Source organism: Anastrepha ludens, chromosome 4, assembly GCF_028408465.1.
Source record: "Anastrepha ludens isolate Willacy chromosome 4, idAnaLude1.1, whole genome shotgun sequence".
Classification (NCBI taxonomy): domain Eukaryota; kingdom Metazoa; phylum Arthropoda; class Insecta; order Diptera; family Tephritidae; genus Anastrepha; species Anastrepha ludens.
In genome coordinates this window covers 5,773,020-5,796,397 of record NC_071500.1, presented here as the reverse complement: position 1 = coordinate 5,796,397, position 23,378 = coordinate 5,773,020, and the positions used below count along the sequence as shown (strand labels likewise).

General features: G+C 35.9%; 1 protein-coding gene across 3 annotated transcripts in view; it reads right to left on the bottom strand.

Annotated features, from left to right (window-relative positions):
• The window catches only part of LOC128861047 (proton-coupled amino acid transporter-like protein CG1139), a 107,158-nt gene that overhangs the window by 39,009 nt on the left and 44,771 nt on the right, over positions 1–23,378 (bottom strand). Inside the window, exon 1 of one of the 3 annotated variants that reach the window (XM_054098930.1) lies at positions 15,824–16,481. The exons of the other annotated variants lie outside the window; for them this stretch is intronic. Coding sequence (XP_053954905.1) covers positions 15,824–15,877 — 54 coding nt within the window. The 5' untranslated portion in view covers positions 15,878–16,481. Of the gene's footprint in view, positions 1–15,823; positions 16,482–23,378 lie in introns of those variants that run through there. 3 annotated transcript variants of the gene reach the window in all.

Here is a 23,378-nt window from a genome sequence, read left to right as displayed (position 1 = left end):
CCGATTAAGGCTCTAATGATGTCATGGTGCAGATCCACACTAGTCAATTCCTATAAGGAGGAGAACAAATCTCATGGGGTGCAGTTAACATTTATCTGATCTGGGTTCCAGTGTATAGGAACATAAAGAGGAATGAAATTGCTGATGAGGTTGTCAGGAACGGGTCGACTGAATTGGTGTCAGAGGCCTTCTACCCGCTCATAGGCATCGCCCAGACGTTGTTAAAGGGGAACTTCACAACTTATTTCTCAGGAAAACGCAACAAAAATTGAGCTCCATTTCTTCATGTGCTATTTCGCGAACCCTGTGGCCCCAGTAAAATAAACGGAGGACTCTGAAAATCCTGAGGACTCCACGTCATTCAATTTCCAAACTCGTAGCTGTGTTTATCGGCCATTGGACCATCGGCTAATACGCGGAAAAGCTCGGTTTACCATTTCACCCCCATTGCAGAAGCTGTGGGGACCTTTCAGAGAAGAACACTATTGAACACTTTCTCTCCAAATGTGCGAGCGTGGCAGTTAGACGCTTCTAGTGACTTCTTCTTCTTCTTTCGACAGCCTGAAGTCGGCATTGATGTGCTTCAGTCACTCATAAATTCGACGACTAGTTTCTGTTGCAATAAACAACGGAGAACATACGGGCTATTGAATATTATTTTATATTGTTTTCTAAAGACTTATTATTTTCTTAAGTTTAATATTAGTTTTCTTCCAATATCTACTCCCTTTTACACCCTTGAAAATTATTAAATTTTTGCAATAAAAGGCTGAAATAAATCCTTTAAAACGATTTATTCGTACGTTTGTTTTCTGCCCTTACGCCGAAAGGTACAGAGATTTAAGCTCGGATTATTTTATTGCAAAACAATTTTTGTTCAGTGTCCCACATAGCAATTTCGCTTGGTGTATATGTATGTATATGTGTATGTGCGTGCATATGTACCTATGTTAGTACGCCAGTTGTATAATAGCACTTAAAATTGCGATCAAATCATACTCATAACTGCGTATACATACATACATACGTACATATAACAGCAGCTATAAAAATATCAACTACTCGTGTCAATTGATAGGCAGACAGACGATTAAGAACCTCGCGCCTTCGTGCAAACGGAAGGAAAATCTGCGGGCAATCCAATTTCGACGCCTTTTTATTATCAACAGTAACTGGCATTCAGTGGGCCAATGTGTGCAACGTGTGCGTATGTATGTATGTGCGTATATAGGTTACATTGCGATATTGCACTGATTGCTACTGTCCGGAATGACGCCGGAAGATAACGAGCAAGAATTGACAGCGAATGCCAATGCAACGGTGTTGCAGTGCAAAAGTCGTATAGTGGGGCAAAATGCAACAATAGCAAACAAGGAAATTGATTACAGGCACATTTACTAATGTATAAGCAAACACAATTAGCCCACATGCATACCTACACATATACATGCCAACACACATAAATGTATTACATGGAAACAAAAACAAAACTTCATCGGCATTTGCTGACGTACACTTCCAGATACTTGAGTGCGGGTGCGCTTGTAAATTGAGCCTCTACACATGCGAATAAACAAACAAATGCACGCAATGAATCAGTGGACAATAAGCTTATTCACCCAGCAGTAAAACAGTACGTATCCAATTCAGAAATATTTACATACTTAAGTACTGACAGGCAACTGTTTATACATTTCCACTCTTTACCCGGCTTTTGATCTGAAATATCTGTAGCTCACAAACTATTAATTCGAATAGAAGAAATATTTGAAAATTTTTATTTTGTTCTTAGAAAAAGGCTTCAAATGCTTTGTCATCAGATCTGCTAAATTTTCAACTTCGTGCCTCGCTCTGTTTCCCCCACTTATGTACAGTGAAACCTCACAAAAAGAAGCAAATGTTCAGAAATTCGGGAGCGCAAACTACCACAATTCGTCTCACATTCTAGTCTCTGGAATCGAGAAGTAATCTAAGTAGCTTCATTGTTTGTTTTTGTTGCTATGAATGGTCATGGCCCAAAAACCATTCAATCAAACTTTTGACTTTGTTCACATATCTGAATACTCTTCGCGTCTCTTTTCTGCTATGAAAAAACATCTCGGCGAGGTCATAGAACTGTCCAAGGTTAATAGGTTACTAGGTTTGGCCATGCGAAGCAAAATTGTGAGACTAAATTCGGCTACCACGTCACCGGCATCGCGGCCACAGAACTGCCCGCAAATTTCACACACATTTTGACACATTCGCCCGATCAATCGTTGTTCAGATGGCAAAAAAGCACAATGAGCGAGAACTGTGTTGATTTTTTTTTCGTATATCAACAAGACAATCTCAGTTTTTTCGTGAACAAATCGCCGGCACAACCCGGTCTAATGTTGGCCACACTAATGCACAGGTGGGCATCGAGGAACTTTCGTCATTTGTACAACAAAATCAAGTTACATACCACAAATTGAAAATGGCGGTCTGCTAAGTACACATCACTTATTTACTGCACGAGTGTCATAATACAAAAAAAATAAATATCGAGAAAACGGCTTAAAAGTTTTCAATCTGCTATGCTGCCCTAAGTAAAGGCATATTTTCGCCTAATGAGAGACTGTTAATAGATATGGCCATGAATTTTTTATACAGATTAAAAGCAAAGCTTGTGGTTATTTATGCATAATTATCTAAACCAAATTTCTTTCTTGATTATGACTCTATTGAAGTAAAAATTTAGAAGTCATACAAAATAGTAAAGCAGTTTCCCGAACCCGACCTACTTTTTACAGCAGCCTAATTTCTATGTGCAGGTACCCCACAAGACACTGCTGAACCTTTTAGACACGGAAATATTTGTGATGACAACAATGAGCAGTTTTAGTCAGCTGTAGTTGCATTTAAGCATACAAATACATACATAAACAGTTATCCCTTTGCATTTGCCTCTTTAGAGCAATGTGATATATTTCTCACTTACAATATTAAATTACTATGAGGGAAAAGATATACATATGTATCTCACCTTGATCAAAAAGTTCCCGGAATATATTCAGACAATTCAAACTACAAGTTTATTCCTCAAAAGTGATATTACCGCCTTCAAAGTACTCCCAATTAATTGCAACGCACTTATGCCAGCGTTTGACCCAGCTCTTGAAATATTTCTAGAACTCTATTTTCGTTACAGGCATCAGAGCCCCCTTTGATTTTTCCATTACATCCTTTCGGCTGTTAAAACGCATTCCCCGTAGTGGTTTTTGAGTCTTTCAAACACAAAAAAAAAAAACGCAGGGAGTCATAACAGGCGAATTTGATAGCTGTTGGATGGTATTCGTTTCGTTCTTAGCCAAAAATTCACAGATAATGATGGCACTGTGCAACGGTGGGTTATCATGGTGCAAAATCCACAAATTCTTGTCCCACAAATCCTCTCTTTTTTGGCGGATTGTCTCACGTAAACGTCTTATAAAACGCAAATTATAGTCCTTATTAACTGTCTGACTTTCTGGAAAAAATCGTGGCGTACAATACTGTTGTAATCCATAGAAACTACGAGCATCGCTCTCTTTATCGATTGAAAAGACGTGTTTTCCACGTGACTTATACAAATGTCAAGCAAAGGCCACAGGCGTGGCAACCTGACAAAACAACAACAGAACTCAAATCAGTGGACTTAGAGCTTTACCTGGTGGTTGTTTCGTGAACTTTTTGATCAAGGTGGTACAGTATAGCAAGAGGAAAGTACTCAGTTTTTTCGTGAGGCTAGCACAAATATGAGTTCTTTGCTAAGCAGTTTTGTGATGAGTGGTAATGATAATATAATATAAGCACCCATTTGATGCTCAGCTGCCTACAAACATATAGGTACATACATATTTTCAAGAAAGAATGCCAGCTTTTTATATGCCTAAAATTATCTGTTACAGTATTTATAGCCAAACTGAGTATGAAATTGAAGAAGCAGACCTGAAAATTGAACATCTTCACGTGTTGGTGAGAATAAAAATTAATAAACATGCACATACATATGTATGTACGTCACATTTATGGGCGTATGCATGTAGAAGAAAGCAAATAAATGAATTGACAATTGTTATCAAATATTTTCGTTACACTTAAATTTGTTGTATTATTTTAGTTTTTTGTATTGTATTTTATAACTTACAGTGATGGTAATAAATTTTACCTCCAATCATTATTTTATTTTTATAAATAGTTATTTTAAAACAGCTTTTTTATCTTAATTTTAATAATATTTGCATTTATATGTATTTTAATATACAATAATAAAATATTGTCACAGCTTGCTTTAAAATTCTATCTATGTATTTCTTTCAAGTTCACATTACCTCTTTTTTATATATGGGACGCCATGTGAGTATAAATTTTGTTTTATTACATTTTTCACGCTATCACTCCATGGGCGAACACTGTGATCCAGAAGGGGAAATCCGAAGTGGAGAAATGCAATCTGTTCACACGAAATACAGCTCAGGCTCAGTGTTTACATTAACATTTGAAGACACACGAGCATGGCGCAAATTTGCATATCGCAAGTAGACGAGGGGGAAAATCGACTAGCTACATATATAAAAATTTTAACGCATACATATATGTATACACAAAACTATATGCGTTTCTTGGATAATGGAGTTAACCAAACTCAATGAGGTGGGGGAGCTTCATTAAAAATGTTCAGTGATTGTAACGCTCATCCGAAAAAAAATGTATAGTATATGAAAAATATATGTATGAATAATACTAGAAAATACCCGACATGCACTGCTCTGCTGTTAAAGTCAAATAACGCCTTTCTAATCAGTGCAGCATATTTCAAGCTGAAATCTATGCTGTAACCAAAGCAGCTGAATTAGTGTTCAAATTTACTCCCCTCGATACTCACACAAACATCTTCATAGATAATCAAGCTGCTATTAAAGCAAGAATGGCTGTAATAACTAGCTCGGAATGCGTGCAACACTGTAGTTCCAAAATGGACGAACTCTGCGAGAATAGACAGGTCACAACTTACTGGGTACCAGGGCACAAGGGAATAGAGGGAATGCGAGGATTGACGAGCTTGCTAATGCAGGCACCCGCTTGGATATCAAGAGTACGTCGAACATATACCAGCCACTCCCAATTTTGAAACTAGACGAGGCACTAACTCTGGAAGCACAGTAGATATGGGAAGCCACGACCTCCCACATATTTGCCAAAATAATGCTACGAACTTGCAACACGAAAACAACCAACTTTATTTTATCACTCCCAAGGAAGGAATGCAAAATATTGTTTGGAGTACTGTCGGGATATTGTCTCACTCCATATCACGCAACTAAAATGGAATTGATCCAAAACAACGCGTGTAACTTATGCGAAGAAGAAAGGAGTACGTTAGAACACCTCCTTTGCCACTGCCCTACTCTAAGTAGAACTCGTTAAAACTGCCTGGGATCGGTATGCTTTTCATCTCTGAAGGATTTTATTGACAATATCCGCCCTTCTCCCAGGAACAAAATGTTTCTCTACCAAATTTTTCCCTGTGTAAATGGGTACTTACAAAAGCGAGACACACTACAATTCGAAAAAAAGGTTGCACTTTGAACAGCGGCGATCGCTGGCATTTGACACAAAACAAACACAAACCAGCTTCAGTTCCGCTCTGCATACTTTTCGAAGTGAAACTTCTTAGGCGCCGATGGACGAGCGAGAATGGGGAGTAAAATTTCAAGGCCATGAAACGTTTAGGGCATTTTCGTTCCGCGAGGGAGAAAAAAGATATAACGTAGAGGAAAAGGAGAGAGAGAGAGCTATATATATCTTAGATCCACTTTAGGCTATTTTTCCTGAGTTTTTCCGTGTGGTTGCTAAAATCTAGTGAGAAATAACACTGCCTACTTTTTGGCGCTTGTTTGTTGGGACAAACTTTTAGGAAATATATTTTTGGTGCCTACTTTTTGGCGTTATATTTCCTTGGTGCCTACTGTTTGGGGCGTTTTGGTCCCAATTTTGTTGGCGTTTTCGGTGCCTACTTTTTGGCGCTTATTTCCGTTTCCTGGCTAGCGCTTGTGCGTACTATAAAGTGCTTTCCATTCCGGCGTCGGATTTATTGAAATATTGGAATACTCAGAATAATTTATATTTGACTCCAGCCTATTTCATTGCAAAAATGAAAATAATGAACCTCGTCTTTAAACACTTAACATGCAGACTTTAATAAGTCAATAACTTCTTTTTATCGCTTTACGAGTTTGCATGTAATTACATTCGTCATGGCGGTACACGGGACGCCAAAACACATGCCTCGTAGACCAGTGTACGCAATTGCAGCTGTGACAATTTTTGACAAAGTAACTTAAGTCAATTTAGTATTTTCTGCCGGCCAAGTACTAAATTCTTCGCAATATTGGAGGTAATAATTATTCATACTCGTAGCGGGAGAATTCGTTAGAAAAACTTGACTTACAATTTTAAATTTTTGCGATAAAGTAATATTTAATGGCTTGGAAGCAAAAACTGCTAATGTTAAATAAATTATTTTACGAGCCCAAGTTTACAAATACATGCAACTGAATGGCACTTAGAGTATTGTGTCGTTAGCAGAACATTTTATGTCTCATAAACCAACTGTTAACGGGTTTATATATCTCCATTTAAATTTAGCCAAGCCAGTAAATGTATGTGTGTGGGTGAAATACTTATGTAAATATTGTATTCAGATGATTACAAGTACCGACTTGGATTACATCATTTCAATATTTCTTTCATTTCAAGAGTTTTATTTTTAGCACTTAGAAAAGTAAGGTGGGGATATACTCGAATGTACATAAAATTTGTGATTTATTTATGTGCAGCGATTTGCGTTTTTACACATCATTTCTTCGTCTAGCACATGTCTGCACTTTTCAGATGGCTTGTGAAATGGTAAACTTAAAACATAAGCTGTATGTATTCTAGACTATTCGCGAGAGTCATCCCAACAAGGTCCCCTCTACTAATCAAATTAAGTGAAGCAACATCAGAATAGCCCGCTGAAATGTCGTTGACGACGCAACAGGCCCGTCGACCAACTGGTTTTATTGTTGTTACAATAGCAGCAACGACAACCACTGCACACTGGGCCAGAAGACCCGAGTGAGTGGCCAAAACTCTTTTTTCTTAGGCAAAGGCCATAAAACAGATTAAAACCACGTTTATTATAGTTTTTTAACTCTATGAATGCGAATCTGAAGTCAAAATTAAAAAATTCAAAATGGCGGATCCAAAATGGCGGACATGAATTTTAAAAAATCCGTATTTTTGCTTCAAACTCAGAATCTAGGGGTTTAGAACAATGCACATTACGAATATAATGTCATAAAATCGAGATTGAACCAAAAACAGAGATTGAACTTTGTTCGCTCTCGCTCAAAATATGACATCGCGAAATGACTTCGTAGTACTGCAAACAGTCGCTCCGCAGTTTTCGTGTACAAAATAAAAACGGGGGTGGGGGCGCACATTGACCGAACGATCTGCTGAGAGTCTCTCACTCTCTGAGGTACTGGACAGTTCTGGATCTTTCTGGACAAAGTTTAATCTCTGTTTTTGGTCTACTGCGCATTTTATTTTAGTGACTATGAGCTCCTGTGTAAAACTACGACGCAATTATTTTTCTACTATGACTCTGACTGTTGCGCAGTTAGAGTCATAGCTTGGAGTCCTAGTTTGACTTGTGCGCTATCAGCTCTACTCTGTAGACTACATAGTTAGAGCAGAGCATTATTTGGGGTACTACTGCTGCTCTGAAGTAGTAAATGCAAACACTGAATTAAACTCGATTTTCCCTCGGTAGTTTTGGCTCAAACATTAATGGGTCAGAATTATTTGAGATTTCTCTCACACTAATATCGATATTTCAGACATGTTTATGAAAAGGCGCAAAAAGGCGCATATATACCTTATTTAATACTTCTTTACGAACAATTTGGCATAAAATTTAACTCATTTGATAGGGGAACTTCGGGAAACTTTGTTTTCAAAGTAAGTCATGTATGAATAAAAAACAGATTTTGTTGATTAAATGTTAAAAAAAAAACTTATTCAACATAAATACACATGGGTTCAATTATAAATTATTTTTTGATATCCATAAAGAAAAGTTATGGACGATAATAACATCTTGAGTAGTATTTTTCACAACAACTTATTGATAAACATTGTTTGAAAGTGTTAAAAATCGAACTAAAACTTTGACTTTGAACTGTTACATAAAAAAAACTAATTGATAAAAACTAATGAAACTTCATAATTTGGTGTAAAAAATTACTCAAAATAAGATGATGTTATAAATTTCCTGTTTAAATTAAGTCGAAAATTTTTATTTTTGGCCACTCACTCGGGTCTTCTGGCCCAGTGTGCACTGCCACGATTCAATAATAAAAGGTTGTGTAAAATTTGACAACTGAATTCGGATGCTTATTAATCCATTGAAGCAATTTGGAAGTAAGGGAAGCAGTTTGAGTGTATCTACTTTCTGAAAAGATAGTAAAAAATTTAAAAAGGTCGATGTAAGCCATACAAAATTTTATGTCCAAACCCAATTAGTTGTTTTTCTTGGGTATGCCAACTTTTTAATCTGCCCCGCAGAAAGTATTTGGCTGTCGCTGAATTTATCCAGTTTCACAAGTCGTTCCTTAAGATGGGTCAATTCTTTTTCCAGGTGAAACACACGACAGTCAGTAAAGATATAAATCAAAATTCGTTTAAATTCAACTACACTTTTTAAATAAAAAAAAATGTTTAAATAAAACTAAACTTTTTAAATCCAAAAATTTTTATCGGTTTGCGCAGAAGCGTCAGCCAAAGGATGGACTGTCCCGGGTTCATTCCAGCAGTGCAAAATTTCGATAGGCTTCGGAAGAGCATCACTAGACAACTTCGCTCTCTTTCGATGTGCCCGATCTCAAAATCGATTGTTGAAAAGTGATACATGCATACTTTCTCGCCCGGTTTCAATAGAGCTCCTCACGATTTTACCCGACCTTTTCCTTTCCATTTTGTCTTTAGGGACATGAACAAACTTAACGCCTTCTTTTGCCTACGTTGAGTGACTCAACAAAAACAGTATTACCTGCTAACCTTTTTAGCAAACGTTTTCATTTCTATGCTTTTGAGTACTTTTTCGTTACAATTTGCTTTGAAATAAAAGGAGGCATTTCCAAGGGGACAGCACGGATTTATTAAATAGCTCAAAATGGCCCACACAGAGTTAAAATTAGACATCTTACAATACCTTTAATTATTGCTTCATGAACCCTGCAACGAAAAAACGTTTCCCGAAACCAAATTGTTTCTTTCACCACCAGTGACCCAGGGACTACTTACGGCTGAAACCAGTATTGCCTTTTTCCTGCTCATTCTATCCATTTCTGGCATGTAAATGTAGTTATTTTAGTAAATGATGAAGTATTTAGTTCAGTTTATATGGATATTTTTAAACGCAAACGAGACGCCTATTTTGAGTAATTGCTTCAAAATGCCTTGCGAATATATTAACTGTCGGGTCGGAACTTAGCAAAAAATGGAAATAATTTCGACTCATTCGCATAATGTTTTACGAGGAGAAAAACGTATGAAAAGAATGGATGGGCATAAAGAAAAAAAATGCTAATACACACGCGTGCATAAATGTAAGTACAACACCAATACTAATGAAATTAAAAACCAAAAATAAATAAATATTGAAGTGAGCAAATGAACAAACAAACCAACTGTGCGGCGCTCTAATGTGCACGCTAAAGTCGACCAACTAAGCAGCAAAGCAACCCAAAGGCAACTCGACCGACAGAACGGCAGACCGATCGGCCGACTGACCGAATGACATTTTGGCCACCGACCAACCGACCAACCAACCAAGCAAGCAAACAATTGAATTACACTTGGCCGCTGATTATACCCGCGGACACTTGTGCAAGAGGGTATTATAATTGAGTTTAGTAGATACAGGCACATACAGGGCGTTAAAAAACTAGAGCACAGTGACTTATTGACAAGCTTTGACAATTCGTTTGCTTCTTATTTAATTTTAATAATTTTTAATGAAAATTAATGCTTTACAGCACCGTCAGCAAACATTTTTTTTTTAATAAGCGCGATTTTTCGCCACTTTAAATTCTGGATTATATAAAAATTCAATGGGCTATAAAAGTGCAAGCTCGAGATTTGAACATTTTACGACATTTTAACATTTTTTTTTTGTTAGGTGAGGTTGAAGCGGTTGTCCTGTGGAACACAATTAGGCGCATAGCTCATTGTAATTATACGTCTAGATCTTGTCTTTAGGCGAGCCTGCCTATTAGGCAGTGTCCCATTATAACTGAAATCAGTCTGCTTAAACTGTAGTGCATATTTTGCCTTAGTGGAGAATGAACTATAATTTTATAAAAAGTATTAAAATTAAATAGCAAACAAATAGATTGCCAAAACTTCTTAATAAGTTTATGTGCTGTAGTTATTTAACGCACTGTATGTTGTTGTTGTTGAAGTGGTTGAGTATTTCCACTCAAATAATCTTAATTAGTGACCAGCACCGTTTGACTACCACCGAAGAAGAAAGGAGTCGATTTGGACGATCCGTGCATCATTGCGCGTGAAAACTTGAGCAAAAATTAATATGCATATTTCAATGGCACTTGGTGCTAGATAGTTTGGTGTTGAAGATAACGAATTCGGTCATTAATACCTTCCATGTGATGTAATTTAAAAAAAATTGTAACGTCTCTATTATAAACGAAGCAAACTTACTAAAATTTTCTGCAAATAACGAACCCAAGCAAAGAAAAATGGCATAAGTAAAACTTTGGAAATTAGGTGGCGCCACGCCCACTGGATACACGTGGATACTTCCCACCTCCCTTCGATCCGACATAAGTATTATTAAGACTAAATTTATATAAAAGGTGGGCCGGTGTTGATTTTGAGTAAAACACAATTTTTTTAGGAAATTGTTGTCATTTCTGTTTATTAAGATAATCTTGGTATGGCTCAATTACGTATGGAGTAAAATATCGGCCAAATGGCCGCCACGACCTCGGCGGCACACCTCCAAAGACCACCAAATGCAAATAATCCCTTATCTATTTATATATACTAAAAATTCCTAAATTTCCGCCATTCCGTCAGATGTTATAAGATTAACACTCATCTTCTATGAGTATGATTCCAAAAATCAACAGTCAGCCCAAAATAAATGTTACTAAATGTGCTCAAAGTTCAGTATATAATATAAAGTTCGCTCCGAACCGAATTTAGCGCTCCCTTACTTATTTTTTCTTCACGTTGCACTTTGGTAGTTCAAAATCGCTGACAAAGTGAGAGGTAGGTAGTCGAACAACGAAAGTCACTGATGAACTCGTATATACATAGCTGTGTTGGGGCGTATGTGTATGTGTGCGCATGTGTGAATATTTGTGTGGCAGCACAGCGAGAACTAAAAATTCAACTACAAAAATAGCATTAGCAATAACAGTGGCTCAAAACGACTGCCGCCGGAATACAAGTAGATGTCTGACAGTGGCGAATGCGATTCAAATTGTTGATTTATAATCGGCATATAGTATTACGAGATATCAGATTGAAGAATGTTTGCATACATATACATATTCGCAAGGTATACTCGTACATAACTACCCGATGACAAATGTAGCATGCCTCATGCTTCTACCAAGAATTCTACTTGCATATATCCATATACATACAGCAACAGTGTGTCTCTTTCGCACTATTGTACTTCGATAGTGAAAAGACAAGGAAGTAGAGCGACTACTCTCGAATAGCCACAAACGAAACTGGTATGGTGCGACGAACCGACAGACTGAATGCAGAGTGCGCACAGTGGAAATTTCCACTGCTTTTTCAAGCAAGAAGAACAATTTTTGTAGCACTACATGCAATAGAATGAATGCTACACATACACGCATACACACATGCACACGCAAGAGCGCGGGTTAATATGGCTACACTGCGTGGAATACAGTACAACATGAGCGAATAAAACGTGCGGTGTTCCGATATGATGCATAGCTGTAACGTGAGACCACGACGAAAAAATGCTAAATGCGAAAGATTTAACAGCAGTAGTAAAAAAAAATATTAATAATGGAAAAATTTTACGAATATTTGTTTGTTTGCGTTTGTTTTAGAAATTGTTCATGACACTTGATTTATTTATTTACGGGTTAGAGCGAAAGTTTTTTTTTTTTTTGGTTTATTTTTTGTTACTTGAAGTGTCGTGTTTTTATAGCTTTTAGAATATGGATTATTGTGAAATAACAAAGAAAATACTTTGGGGCATGCGAGCGTATGATAAGTGCGAAATTTTGGCAAGCCAAATTTTCGGACATTACCAGCATTTGTTTTTAGATCAATAAAATGAACGAAATGAAGTATTTATGTACCGATAATTTGAGTACACGCAGAATTAAGTGAGAAAGTAATACATACGGAAAAGGAAAATAAGCTGGGATTGATTGACTTTGTCAGCAAAGCGCCATCACAGTGATTTGATATCAAAAATGTTACGCCTACTAGCCTCAATTATGAAGCAGCAGTTAATTGACTGACTTTATTTATTTTTTTGTTTTATTTTATTTTATTTTATTTTATCTTATCTTATTTTATTTGATTTTATTTGAGCTTAGTCCATCTCGGCTATTGCCGGAGATTACACATCCCGGATAAAATTTTCAAGGGATTGTGCTCTGGTGGAGCGTAGTCCAAGTTCTACGCCCATGCGATTACTATTGCTTAAATATTTAAAAATCTACGAACTATTGCACATGTGTCCAGTATGGTCGACTTCTGCATGTCTTCTAAGAGGTGTTGGCAGTCATACTTCTTCAAGTTTTTTATTAAATGCTTAGGCACTAATCCAGTGGACGATATAATTATTGGAATTATATTCACTTCCCTCGCTTTGTACATACGTTTCAGTTCTATGGCCAAAGCTGCATACTTCGATACTTTGGTGGAGTATGTGCTTATTTTATTTTATTTTATTTTATTTTATTTGATTTTAGTTTAGTTTATTTTATTTTATTTTATTTTATTTTATTTTACTTTATTTTATTTTATTTTATTTTATTTTATTTTATTTTATTTTATTTTATTTTATTTTATTTTATTTTATTTTATTTTATTTTATTTTATTTTATTTTATTTTATTTTATTTTATTTTATTTGAACGAGCTTGTATTTGTAAGACTTTTCAGTCTTTTATTAGAATTCAAATTCAATATGCAGCTCCTAATACTGTAGTTACTGTACTCGGGGATCGCAGACTCTATAAATCTTTAATCTGATTAAGACAACGTCGTTGCTTGGTGTAAAAAAAATAAGTTAGATTTAAATAGAAGCCGGTTTTTTATGTTTCTTATTCTAATTCTTGTTCTTGTTCTCTTATACCCACTTCCTACCACATTGGTGGTTCTAGTTATACAATCGCAGTGAAATTATTGATCTGGGTGATTTAAATTTAAATTATTGATCTGGTATTTGACTCTAAATTCTCTTTTCAAAGATATTTAAATCACACCTCTGCAAAGTCATATTCTATACTTGCTGTCATTCGACGTTTTATTTGAGATTTTGTTGATCCATATACTCTAAAGTTGTTTTATACCTCTCTAGTGCTTTCGGCATGCCTCTCCAGAAAGCTGTTGTGCGTCATGCTTTGCGTTCTTTGAATTACTCTAATAGAATGCCACCCTCCAAAAGTCGGTGCTTGCTCATTAATCTAAAAACACTAGACATTAGAGGGACTATTCTCTCCCTCACTCTCTTTTTCGATTTGTAAGTGAAGCGATTGACTCCCGATTGCTACTTGAGAAAATTAATTTCAATATTTCTCAGCTAGACTTACGAAATCACGATATTTTCTGATTAGGGATGGTTAAAACTAATTGTGCTTCCAATGCTCCGATTTCTAGTACCTTAACAGAATTTAATTCGCTTTCAAATCATAGTGGCCTAGATTTTTCTTCAACCAAGAACCGCTTCAAATGGTTACTAAATTAATTATTGAACTATTGAACTAAATTCTAAGCATTATCTAATATTCTTTCTCGGTAAAAAATAAGAAATATTACCTTTTCTTTCAATCATTACAATGAAACTAGTAAATTAGGAGTTTAATTTTTTTATTGACTTATTTGAATAAATAAATAAAAAATATGCAGTTTAGGTTTACAATTTTGACTTAGAACTCAGTAATAAGTGCATTGCCAGTAAGCAGTGCCAAGTCAAATGTACTGATTTCTCAAATTTGATTTTCTCCCAGACACAAATGAATCTATTTGTAGTACTTCTATTTCATAACACTCTGAAAATAGGTAGCTATTAATGTGAATAGAATAGATAGTTATTCATATATACTTATTAATATGAACTCAATCTGCCGAAGCGTCTAACTTCAAGCCAGAACTCCATAAACTTTCAGCTATAAGGCATGACTTGTTAGTGGAATAAAGATCCAGCGCTTCTAGCTGTGTATGTACTGCATATATTCGCGCTGTTGCCGAAACAATCAGCCCACAGTGGTTGCATCAGCTACACTCGGTCGAAGCGGGCCTAAGGGCTGTGGGTAGGTATTGCGTGTGTAGCTTCAAAGTTGACTGACATTTGCTTTTGGGGGTTGTAGTTGGCAAAATGTTGAGTGGGTAGTTGCGGCCTACTACACACTTTAAATGCAAGCATACACACATACATACATATATGAATGTGTTTGTAAATATACACCTACTTGCAATTTATAGATCGTTTTCAAAGTGGGTGGCTGGGCGCATCGGTTGGTTGACTGGGTTTGATGTGCGCTCACGGCAGTGTTAGTAGCCGAAAAAAAGCTGCGGCGCACCGCTAGGGGTGGCTTTTTCATTCATCTATATCATGTGCATACGTATGTGTGTTACATATACATACATATGCACGTTTGTGTCTTATTCGTTTATTAATTACGCGCACATCGCTATGGCAGCGCCGGCAACGCAAATGTGTTTTGGTTATTTATTTTTACAAACGGCATGCAATCAGACCTTGCCAATTATTAACCTGGCTAATTATATCAATATCAATATACACATACATACATATGCATACGTGCATGTACATATATTTATAGATATAATAGATCACCAGACTGATACTTGCGCGCGGAAGTGCCGGGCGTAGCGATAAGGCGAGTGAGGTAGTGAAAAAAAACGAAATCAGAAATCAGTAAAATCGGAAAAGATAAGGGTCGGGACCCCATTGGGAGGTAATATAGCATGACTCACTACTACTGGAACGATTTTGAATAAATTTCGACAACTGCGTGCAAAGCTAGGTAAATGAGTAAACTTAAACGGGTGTGTTTCAAGCAATAAAAAACCGCTAAAAACTATATTTCCCTACCCCTTTCTAACGTAATAAAATTTGCCCCTCATTCAACTTCACCACTCAGCATTTCCCATTTCATTGATCAAATAAACGTTCACGCTTTTTGCACACACACACACACACCCTTTTCCTTATGCAACCCAAATGAACAAAACGCTCATTAAGTGCCATTCGAAGCAAACTTGTAAACCATAAAAAATTAATTTAATGTACCGGCACGAAGTGCCGCATTCACCTCATCCCCCGCCACCCACAGTCATTGTCTCAAGACACCTCATTGCAGCACTACCTACGTCCAATGGCAATTGGTACGCTGTAAAAAGCGCACCAAATCGCCTCAAACCGGGTATTTGTTAACAGATTCCAGTTTGGACCAAGCGAAGTCCAGCAACTACCAGCGAATTTAGATTTTCTAAGTACTTACAGTGTATGCCGTTGGCGCCAGTGGCGTGCGTGAGTCACTCTTGTGGAAACTCATGATCGTGAATGTAACAGCTCTTCAATCGCACACGAGTAATATCCGATATTCTTCGACCTCGATTCCGACCTTTGCTTATACGTTGATCGACAATTCCGTAATGGTTAATCGAATAATTTGCTAAATGCTAAATATCACTATGCAATTCAGAGCTTTCCTTACGCGTTTACTTAAGTACGTACACGGTTTTTGAAAACGCGTCGGCTTTACGTTTTATTTTTGAATGCTTTTCAAACTGTTTCAGAAATTTCCAGACTAAACTTGTACGTTTACGGGGTAACTATGCAATCGTTATACGATTCGAACAGTCTTTGCTCATTTAGAATTCGATTAGTGAGATATATATATATATATATATATGTATGTATATATATCTAAATTACAAATATGTATATCGGTTATATCGATAATACGTTTTTAAGTACTAGAATTTAGAAATGCTTTATTGCAGATCATGAAAATTTTGTATTTGCGTTTGAGACTATGCAGTGTTGTAGTTTATTATTTAAAAAAAAAATTGTTATAAAACTGTTGCTTTGCTCATGTAAATCTACGAGTACCGAAAAGAGACAACCGCACTGTTTAACATTCAAAGCAAGAATGCCAACATTGCCATTTCGACGAACGAACTCAACCCGCCAGCCAGCCGCAACCAGAGTCCAGAGCCAGAACCGAGACTGGAGCGCCACCACCGACAAACACAGTCAGTTAACCAACACAGACAAGCACCATTGCCGCCGCTAGAGCTCCGTTCAGTTGGTTGGTTGGTTGGTTAGTTGATTAGTCAGTTCAACGGTCTGACGCTCTGCTCGTTCCTTCGTTTACTCGCGTCTGTACTCTTCGTCGTCGTTTATTCATTTCTTTGGCTATTTGCTTTCATCACGAACATACATACAAATGTATATGTGTTTGTGACTTCCCTTATGTAACGGTCGTTTGTCGTTTCGGCTACATCAATCGACATGTCTGTCGCACCGTTGGGCTTTCTGCTTCCCTTAATGTCGGTCGGGACGACCAGTCGGTCAGCAGTTCAAAACGTCAATACTGTTTTGTGATTTCGTCCTTCTGAATTCGGTTTGAGGTTTCATTTATTCGTGTTTAGCGACTTTGTTTCACGTGTGAAAGTAGTGGTGGCTCACATGGTTGTTGTTGCACCTTCGCGTTCATATACAACTGTTGTTATTAGAAGTTGGTAATGCAATTGCGTAGTATCTAATATTGTTGTAGTTTCAAGTAGATATATGTACATACGAGTAAGTATGCGTGCATTTCATTGCAAGTATAGAGAGAGAGTTTACAAATGAGAGTTTCACGCAGTATACTCGTACATGTTGTTGTAACTGTAACTCGAAAAGCTCAGACTTAACTTATTCGATAACAAACATGCATTCACATGTACATACACTTACATGTGTATGTATATACACATTTTTTTTAAGTGAGCTTTAAAAACTTGACAAATATGAGACCATAAAATATACGACTATAAAGGATCAATGAATCAAAACCTGCGTTTAGGATAAGTGCCGGATTTTGCGTTCTGTGATTAAAAATAAGTTTGCTTAGTGCCTAAAGATCAATACGCAACATGCACTGGCAAAGACATTTTTGATAGGCACCTTTGCGAACTTCCTATGGCATAAGCAAAGAAAAGTACAAAAAATCGCTGAGTATTGTGTGCATCGTCCCTGCAACTTTAATCAATGGAAATACATATGTCGTTCAGTCGGACGAAAGCAAATTCATTTCAATTGTACTCAAAAAAAAGATCAAGGCTGTGTTTACTCTTTTCCTCTTTGGTGAACTACACATGACTTGCTAGCGGATACTCCGACTTATATATTTTTGACATTTTTCCTTGCACTTTTCCTTGAACATAGAAACTCACCATAGTTTCTTTTTGGCGTTTCTTGTAGAAAAAACTGTTTTTATGAGTAACAGTCTTCCAAGCACAATGCATAACCACTTACGACACTTTATACTCCACTTATACTTTGACAAGAATGTCGAGACATTAAAGTTCAGGAAAATTATATATGTATATGTACATAACTTTGTTCTGAAATTGTCGAAGGCTATATAAACTACAGTGGTCTTAAACTTTTGTGCGAAACTGTATATTCAGACAAATGTATGCATGTTTCTAATAACAAAAAAGTTACACTTGCAAAGAGAAAAACTTTTGGTTCCGTTGATACAGATTTTTTTTACATTTTTATACAAATCTTTTCACATTAAACTCTGCCATCATCTAACGCGAATTTTTGGAAAAAAAATTTTGAAATTAATTTTATTCAAAAAACAAAACTATTTTACAAGTTATTCTCAAATGAGTCAAGCTGTGTACATCTTAATATTGTTCCGAAATATTTTCACGGTGGTTTTAAAATACAAAAATTTTTATAATTCCTGTGGATAACCGCAACTTTTTTGATATTGCTAATTTTATTGGAATTTGTAGTAGTATTGGTTATTGTTTACAGTAGTGTTAATGTAATGGTAATGTAAATTATATTTATTATACGATATACTAAGTAATAGTGATAGTAATAATATTTTCAATGGGAATGGTAAAGAAGGTCAGAATCGTGAAGGTTGCGAATATTATTGCAAAGGTATTGGTACTTTTATTAGCTTAATATGTAATGTGCAGCATCATTTTGCATAAAAAAAGAAATAAAATTAGTTTTCCAAAATGCAACAATCTTAACTTTGTATAGGCATACACACATTTTTACAAAAGGTAAGTGTATTGTTGTACTATATGTATATCGAAAGAAATCTTATCTTGCATAGATACATACAAGCCTAAGAATCAAGCGTTTCTTATATTTCTCTTGTACTCAGGTATTCGGATACATGGAAACGCAAGCTATGCAGACAAAGAGTAGACGGATTAAACGAGCAGGTAAGAAAGTACGAGTATGCCAAAATGGTACATAAAAATATACTATTGTATTTGCTGACAAACTAGCGTGAAGTTAAGTTAAGTTTAGATAAGATAAGTTAAGTTAAGTTAGGAAAAGCTAAGTTAAGTTGAGTTAAGTTAGGATAAGTTACGTTAAGTTAAGTTCGGAAAAGCTAAGTTCAGTTAAGTTAGGATATGTTAAGTTAGGTTAATAAGTTAAATCAAGTTAGGATAAATTAAGATAAGTTACGTTAAGTTAAGTTAGTATAAGTTTAGTAAAATTAAGTTGAGTAAAGTTAGGTTATATTATAATTTATAAGTTAAGTCACGTTAAGTTAGGAAAAGCTAAGTTGAGTTAAGTTAGGATATCTTAAGTTGTTAATAAGCTAAGTTGAGTTAGGATAAATTAAGATAAGTTTCGTTAAGTTAAGTTAGTATAAGTTTAGTAAAATTAAGTTGAGTTAAGTTATAATAAGTTAAGTTACGTTAAGTTTAGTTCGGAAAAGCTAAGTTGAGTTAAGTTAGGATATGTTAAGTTGTTAATAAGTTAAGTTAAGTTAGGATAAATTAAGATCAGTTACGTTGAGTTAAGTTAAGATAAGTTACGTTCAGTTAAGTTACGATAAGTTTAGTAAAGTTAAGTTAAGTTAAGGATTTAATATAAAAAAATTAACCCCTTGCGGTCGTATGTCTATTCCCAGTCACCAAAGCCTTTTTACCATCCCGCCGTATGTCTACTCTTTGCCACCACCGAAAGGAAACATCCTATTTTTATACTGCGTAGAGTCAATAAATCTTGTTTATCCATCATAATTCTGCACGACATGAATTACTGCTCTTTCAACGGAAATCAATTCCGACCAATACGACACACATGTCCAAATATACGACCGCAAAGTGGTTAGGTTCTCTAAAACGTTTCTCTGCTACATTCTGACTGGATGTCTGGTAAAATTCCATATATTTTACAATTCCAGTTAAGAGCTGTCATGTTGATATTAAGTAAAATAGCTATCTTTATTCGTCATTTTTGTTTTTCTCGGTCATCCCTTACAGTTATCTGCTACCGTCCTAAGCCACAGACAATATCTTATCGATAAAATAATCGCACTTAATTTGAATACTCAAATGCCTTCCAATAACAACAATAGTTAGTAATTATGAGTAGCAAATGTCGTACGGTTGTATGTGTGTATGTGCATATGCACAGACACATACTTATATGCATCATACCTGCAATAAGCAGGAGCAAAAAATGTCAACCGCCTCATGCATTAAATAGAATCAAATTTAATTAGTAACTTTCCAAATAGAAGCACCTACTCATGCTCATATCAATGGCATTATTTCGCAAATACACGTAACCAACGGCTTCTTATTTTGAAGAAGCAAATATCTACCCTGCAGGTAAATCTGAAGTAAGGAAAAAATGCATAATCAATGTGGAGCGCATTTTCCAACAGGGTATATGCGGACGTCTTTTGTGTATGTATACGAGTGTTGGGTTAATATATCTACGTTAATTATGTGAGATAGAAAGCAATTTTAGAGCACTCATTAAACAAAAATGTCAATGCATTTTTAGCTGGGTGATGACGTCAATATTTTGTACTTATGAATGTATGTGCATATACTCATATTGGTACCCATGGTTAAGAAAATACAGAAGATTGCGCATATGCGGGATCGCTACGCGGCGCTCAGTGAATGCACATGTAATGGAATCAACTGTTGCGCCTACGCAATTTTGGAGTTTTATTTACGTTTTTTTTTGTTTTTGGCTTGCAAACAATTTTCTTATCTCTATTTACTTTCTATTTTTGCCATTTTTTGAATTTACCTAACCAAATTTTTAATTTTCGTTCTTCTTTATACTTCTATTAGGTGTTTGGCCGAGCTCCTGCTCCTATTTGTGGTGCGTGTGTTGATAACCGTTACTAGAAAAAAACTCTTCCTATCAATTTGCTGTTTCATGCACAGAGATTCGAACCTACGCACCAACCCATTCGGTCAAGGCGGTCGCCTACAGTTATGTCATGGTGAAATTACGCTCATTTTCCCATCTCCAAACCGCATTGTCTTCTATTCTACCATTCTTGATTTTAGATACACCTACGCACACATATACTCGTATACATATATGTGTTTAAGTAGAAGGACACCTGCTGCTTTTAATACGCCACTGTCGCATTGTTCATTTGGTCAGTATCCTTTTTTATGCCATTTCGTACCCACGTAAAGTGAGTATTTACTGTAAAATAAAAGACTTTCCGCAAAATTGATGTTGAAATGTATGTACATATAATTATCCTGCAAAGGAAACCATGTTTGTATTGCAATTATGTCCATACACACAACCACTAACAATTGGCGGGCATGCATCCCTGCAGGAAACAAAGTTAGCTGCACATATTTTCGGTTCAGTACCACAACCTTTTTCAAGCGGACTTCAAAAAGCGACCAAAGTATTTCAGCATAAAACATTTTACTTCTGAAGGTATTAAATATATTTCAAAATAGTGAATTATATTTCAGAAAGTGTGAAATGTATTTCAGAAGTATAGGTAAATTTTATTTCGAATACCTTTAAATTTACTTTAGAATAGTTTAAATGTACTTCAAATTAGTACCGCATGTTTCAGATCACGTTAAATATACTCCAGAATAGTTCATTATACGTCAGTATCCATTACATATACTCCGAAAAGTTTGAAATATTGTACAACCCCTTGAACTTTGTGCAACATTTATAAAAATTCGATAAATTTCACCAAAATTTTTAAGCAAAATTAAAAAAAAAGTGCTTGTAGCGTACACATAACAGAAGTGAAACTTTCAAGGCACACTAAGAAAGAGGGAGAGACCCGAGAGAGAATGCGGGAGAGAGAGAGAGAGAGGAAGAATATATATCTAAATAAACTCACAACATTTGCAGAGAATACAAATAGATAAAATTTACAAAAAACAGAGAAGTGTCTACCGGTGTAGGTAAACGCCGGACACGCGTACTACTCCGAACGTTTATCACTCGCTCAAACGCAGCAATTCCTGGACCGCAGCAACGGCACAAATTACCGCAAGGCAATACCAATAAACCTGATGCCGGAATGGATAGCACTTTATAGTACGCACAAGCACTAGCTAGGAAACGGAAATAAGCGCCATAAAGTAGGCACAAAAAAACGCCAAAAAAATTTGGACCAAAAAACGCCCCAAACAGTAGGCACCAAGGAAATATTACGCCAAGCAGTAGCCACCAAAAATATATTTCCTACAAGTTTGCACCAACTCTCTCTTTCTCACTAGAAATTAGCAACCATAAGGATAAATAGCCTTAAGTGTATCTAAGATATATAAGGTATAGCTCTCTCTCTCCTTTTCCTCTACGTTATATCTTTTTTCTCTCTCGCGGAACGAAAATGCTCAAAACGTTGCATGGCCTTGAAATTTTACTCTCCATTCTCGTTCGTCCATCGACGCCTAAGAAGTTTCACTTCAAAAAATTCATTGCACAGCTCATTAAATTTTGGTATAACAGTACAAAGCTTGAGGTCATTCAAAATATTCGTTGACTTTTGATAATTTTTCCCCCTGACAGTTTCGCGCTTTTCCCCTGACGTATAAAAATAAAATATCTACTGAAATGCATTTAACACCCTCTTCAATATAACTAACGGACTTTAAGGTAAATAAGGTTATTGTGGAGGAGGTTGCTGTGAGGAGTTTATTACAAAATACTTGTAATGTTTTATGAAATACTTGTCATTAATTTGAAAGTCAGTTGACGCTTTCTGAAATGCAGAACACTGCAGTACATTTTATTTTTTCCCCCCGTACTCTTAGTACTACAGATAACGGTTAGTAATACCTATATAAGAAAATGTGCAGTACTAGAGTAGTAAAGCGATATCTGCCCTCGATCTATGCATTCAAAAAATACTCCTTGCTTAGTTAAGTCCGTAGAGTTGGTCAAAAAATGGAATACTGCCACTAACGTGGTCTCGTGTATTTACAATGGCTTTGGAAGCATTGGTGATGGAAAGAGGCCGTAAACAGTTTCCCAATTTGTGTATAAATCTTTTATTATGTCAGTTTTCAAATTTTGTTAAAATATTAATTATCAAATTTACAATTTAGAGTCAACCAAATGAAAACAAAATTTAATAATATATTAATTAGAACTAATTTGTCATTTTAGAAAAATGGCAGTAGCAGGGCAGACCTGCATCTCATTTGATCAATTTAGTGCTAGTTTGAAACTATCGAAAAAGACATGCACCGAGTACAATTGAAACTTCTTAACGTCTTCTTTAGTCCCGAAACAGAATTGGAACGGACAGCGGATATCAGGTTGACGGATGGTGAACAGCTCATCCATTTGCGCAGGAAAATTCGGTCGATTAAACACAATGCCACGGAGACGAAAAATACTATTGCGGCGAGATGGTTTTCAGCTGACGTTTTGAGGTTACAATAAAATTAATTATGTAGTGAAATCGTTTACTATATTTGTGAAGCTACTCATTGAAGTTAATTTAGCAAAAAACAAACAACTTATTTCTAAATTATTGATACTTTGTGGGTATTCTTGCG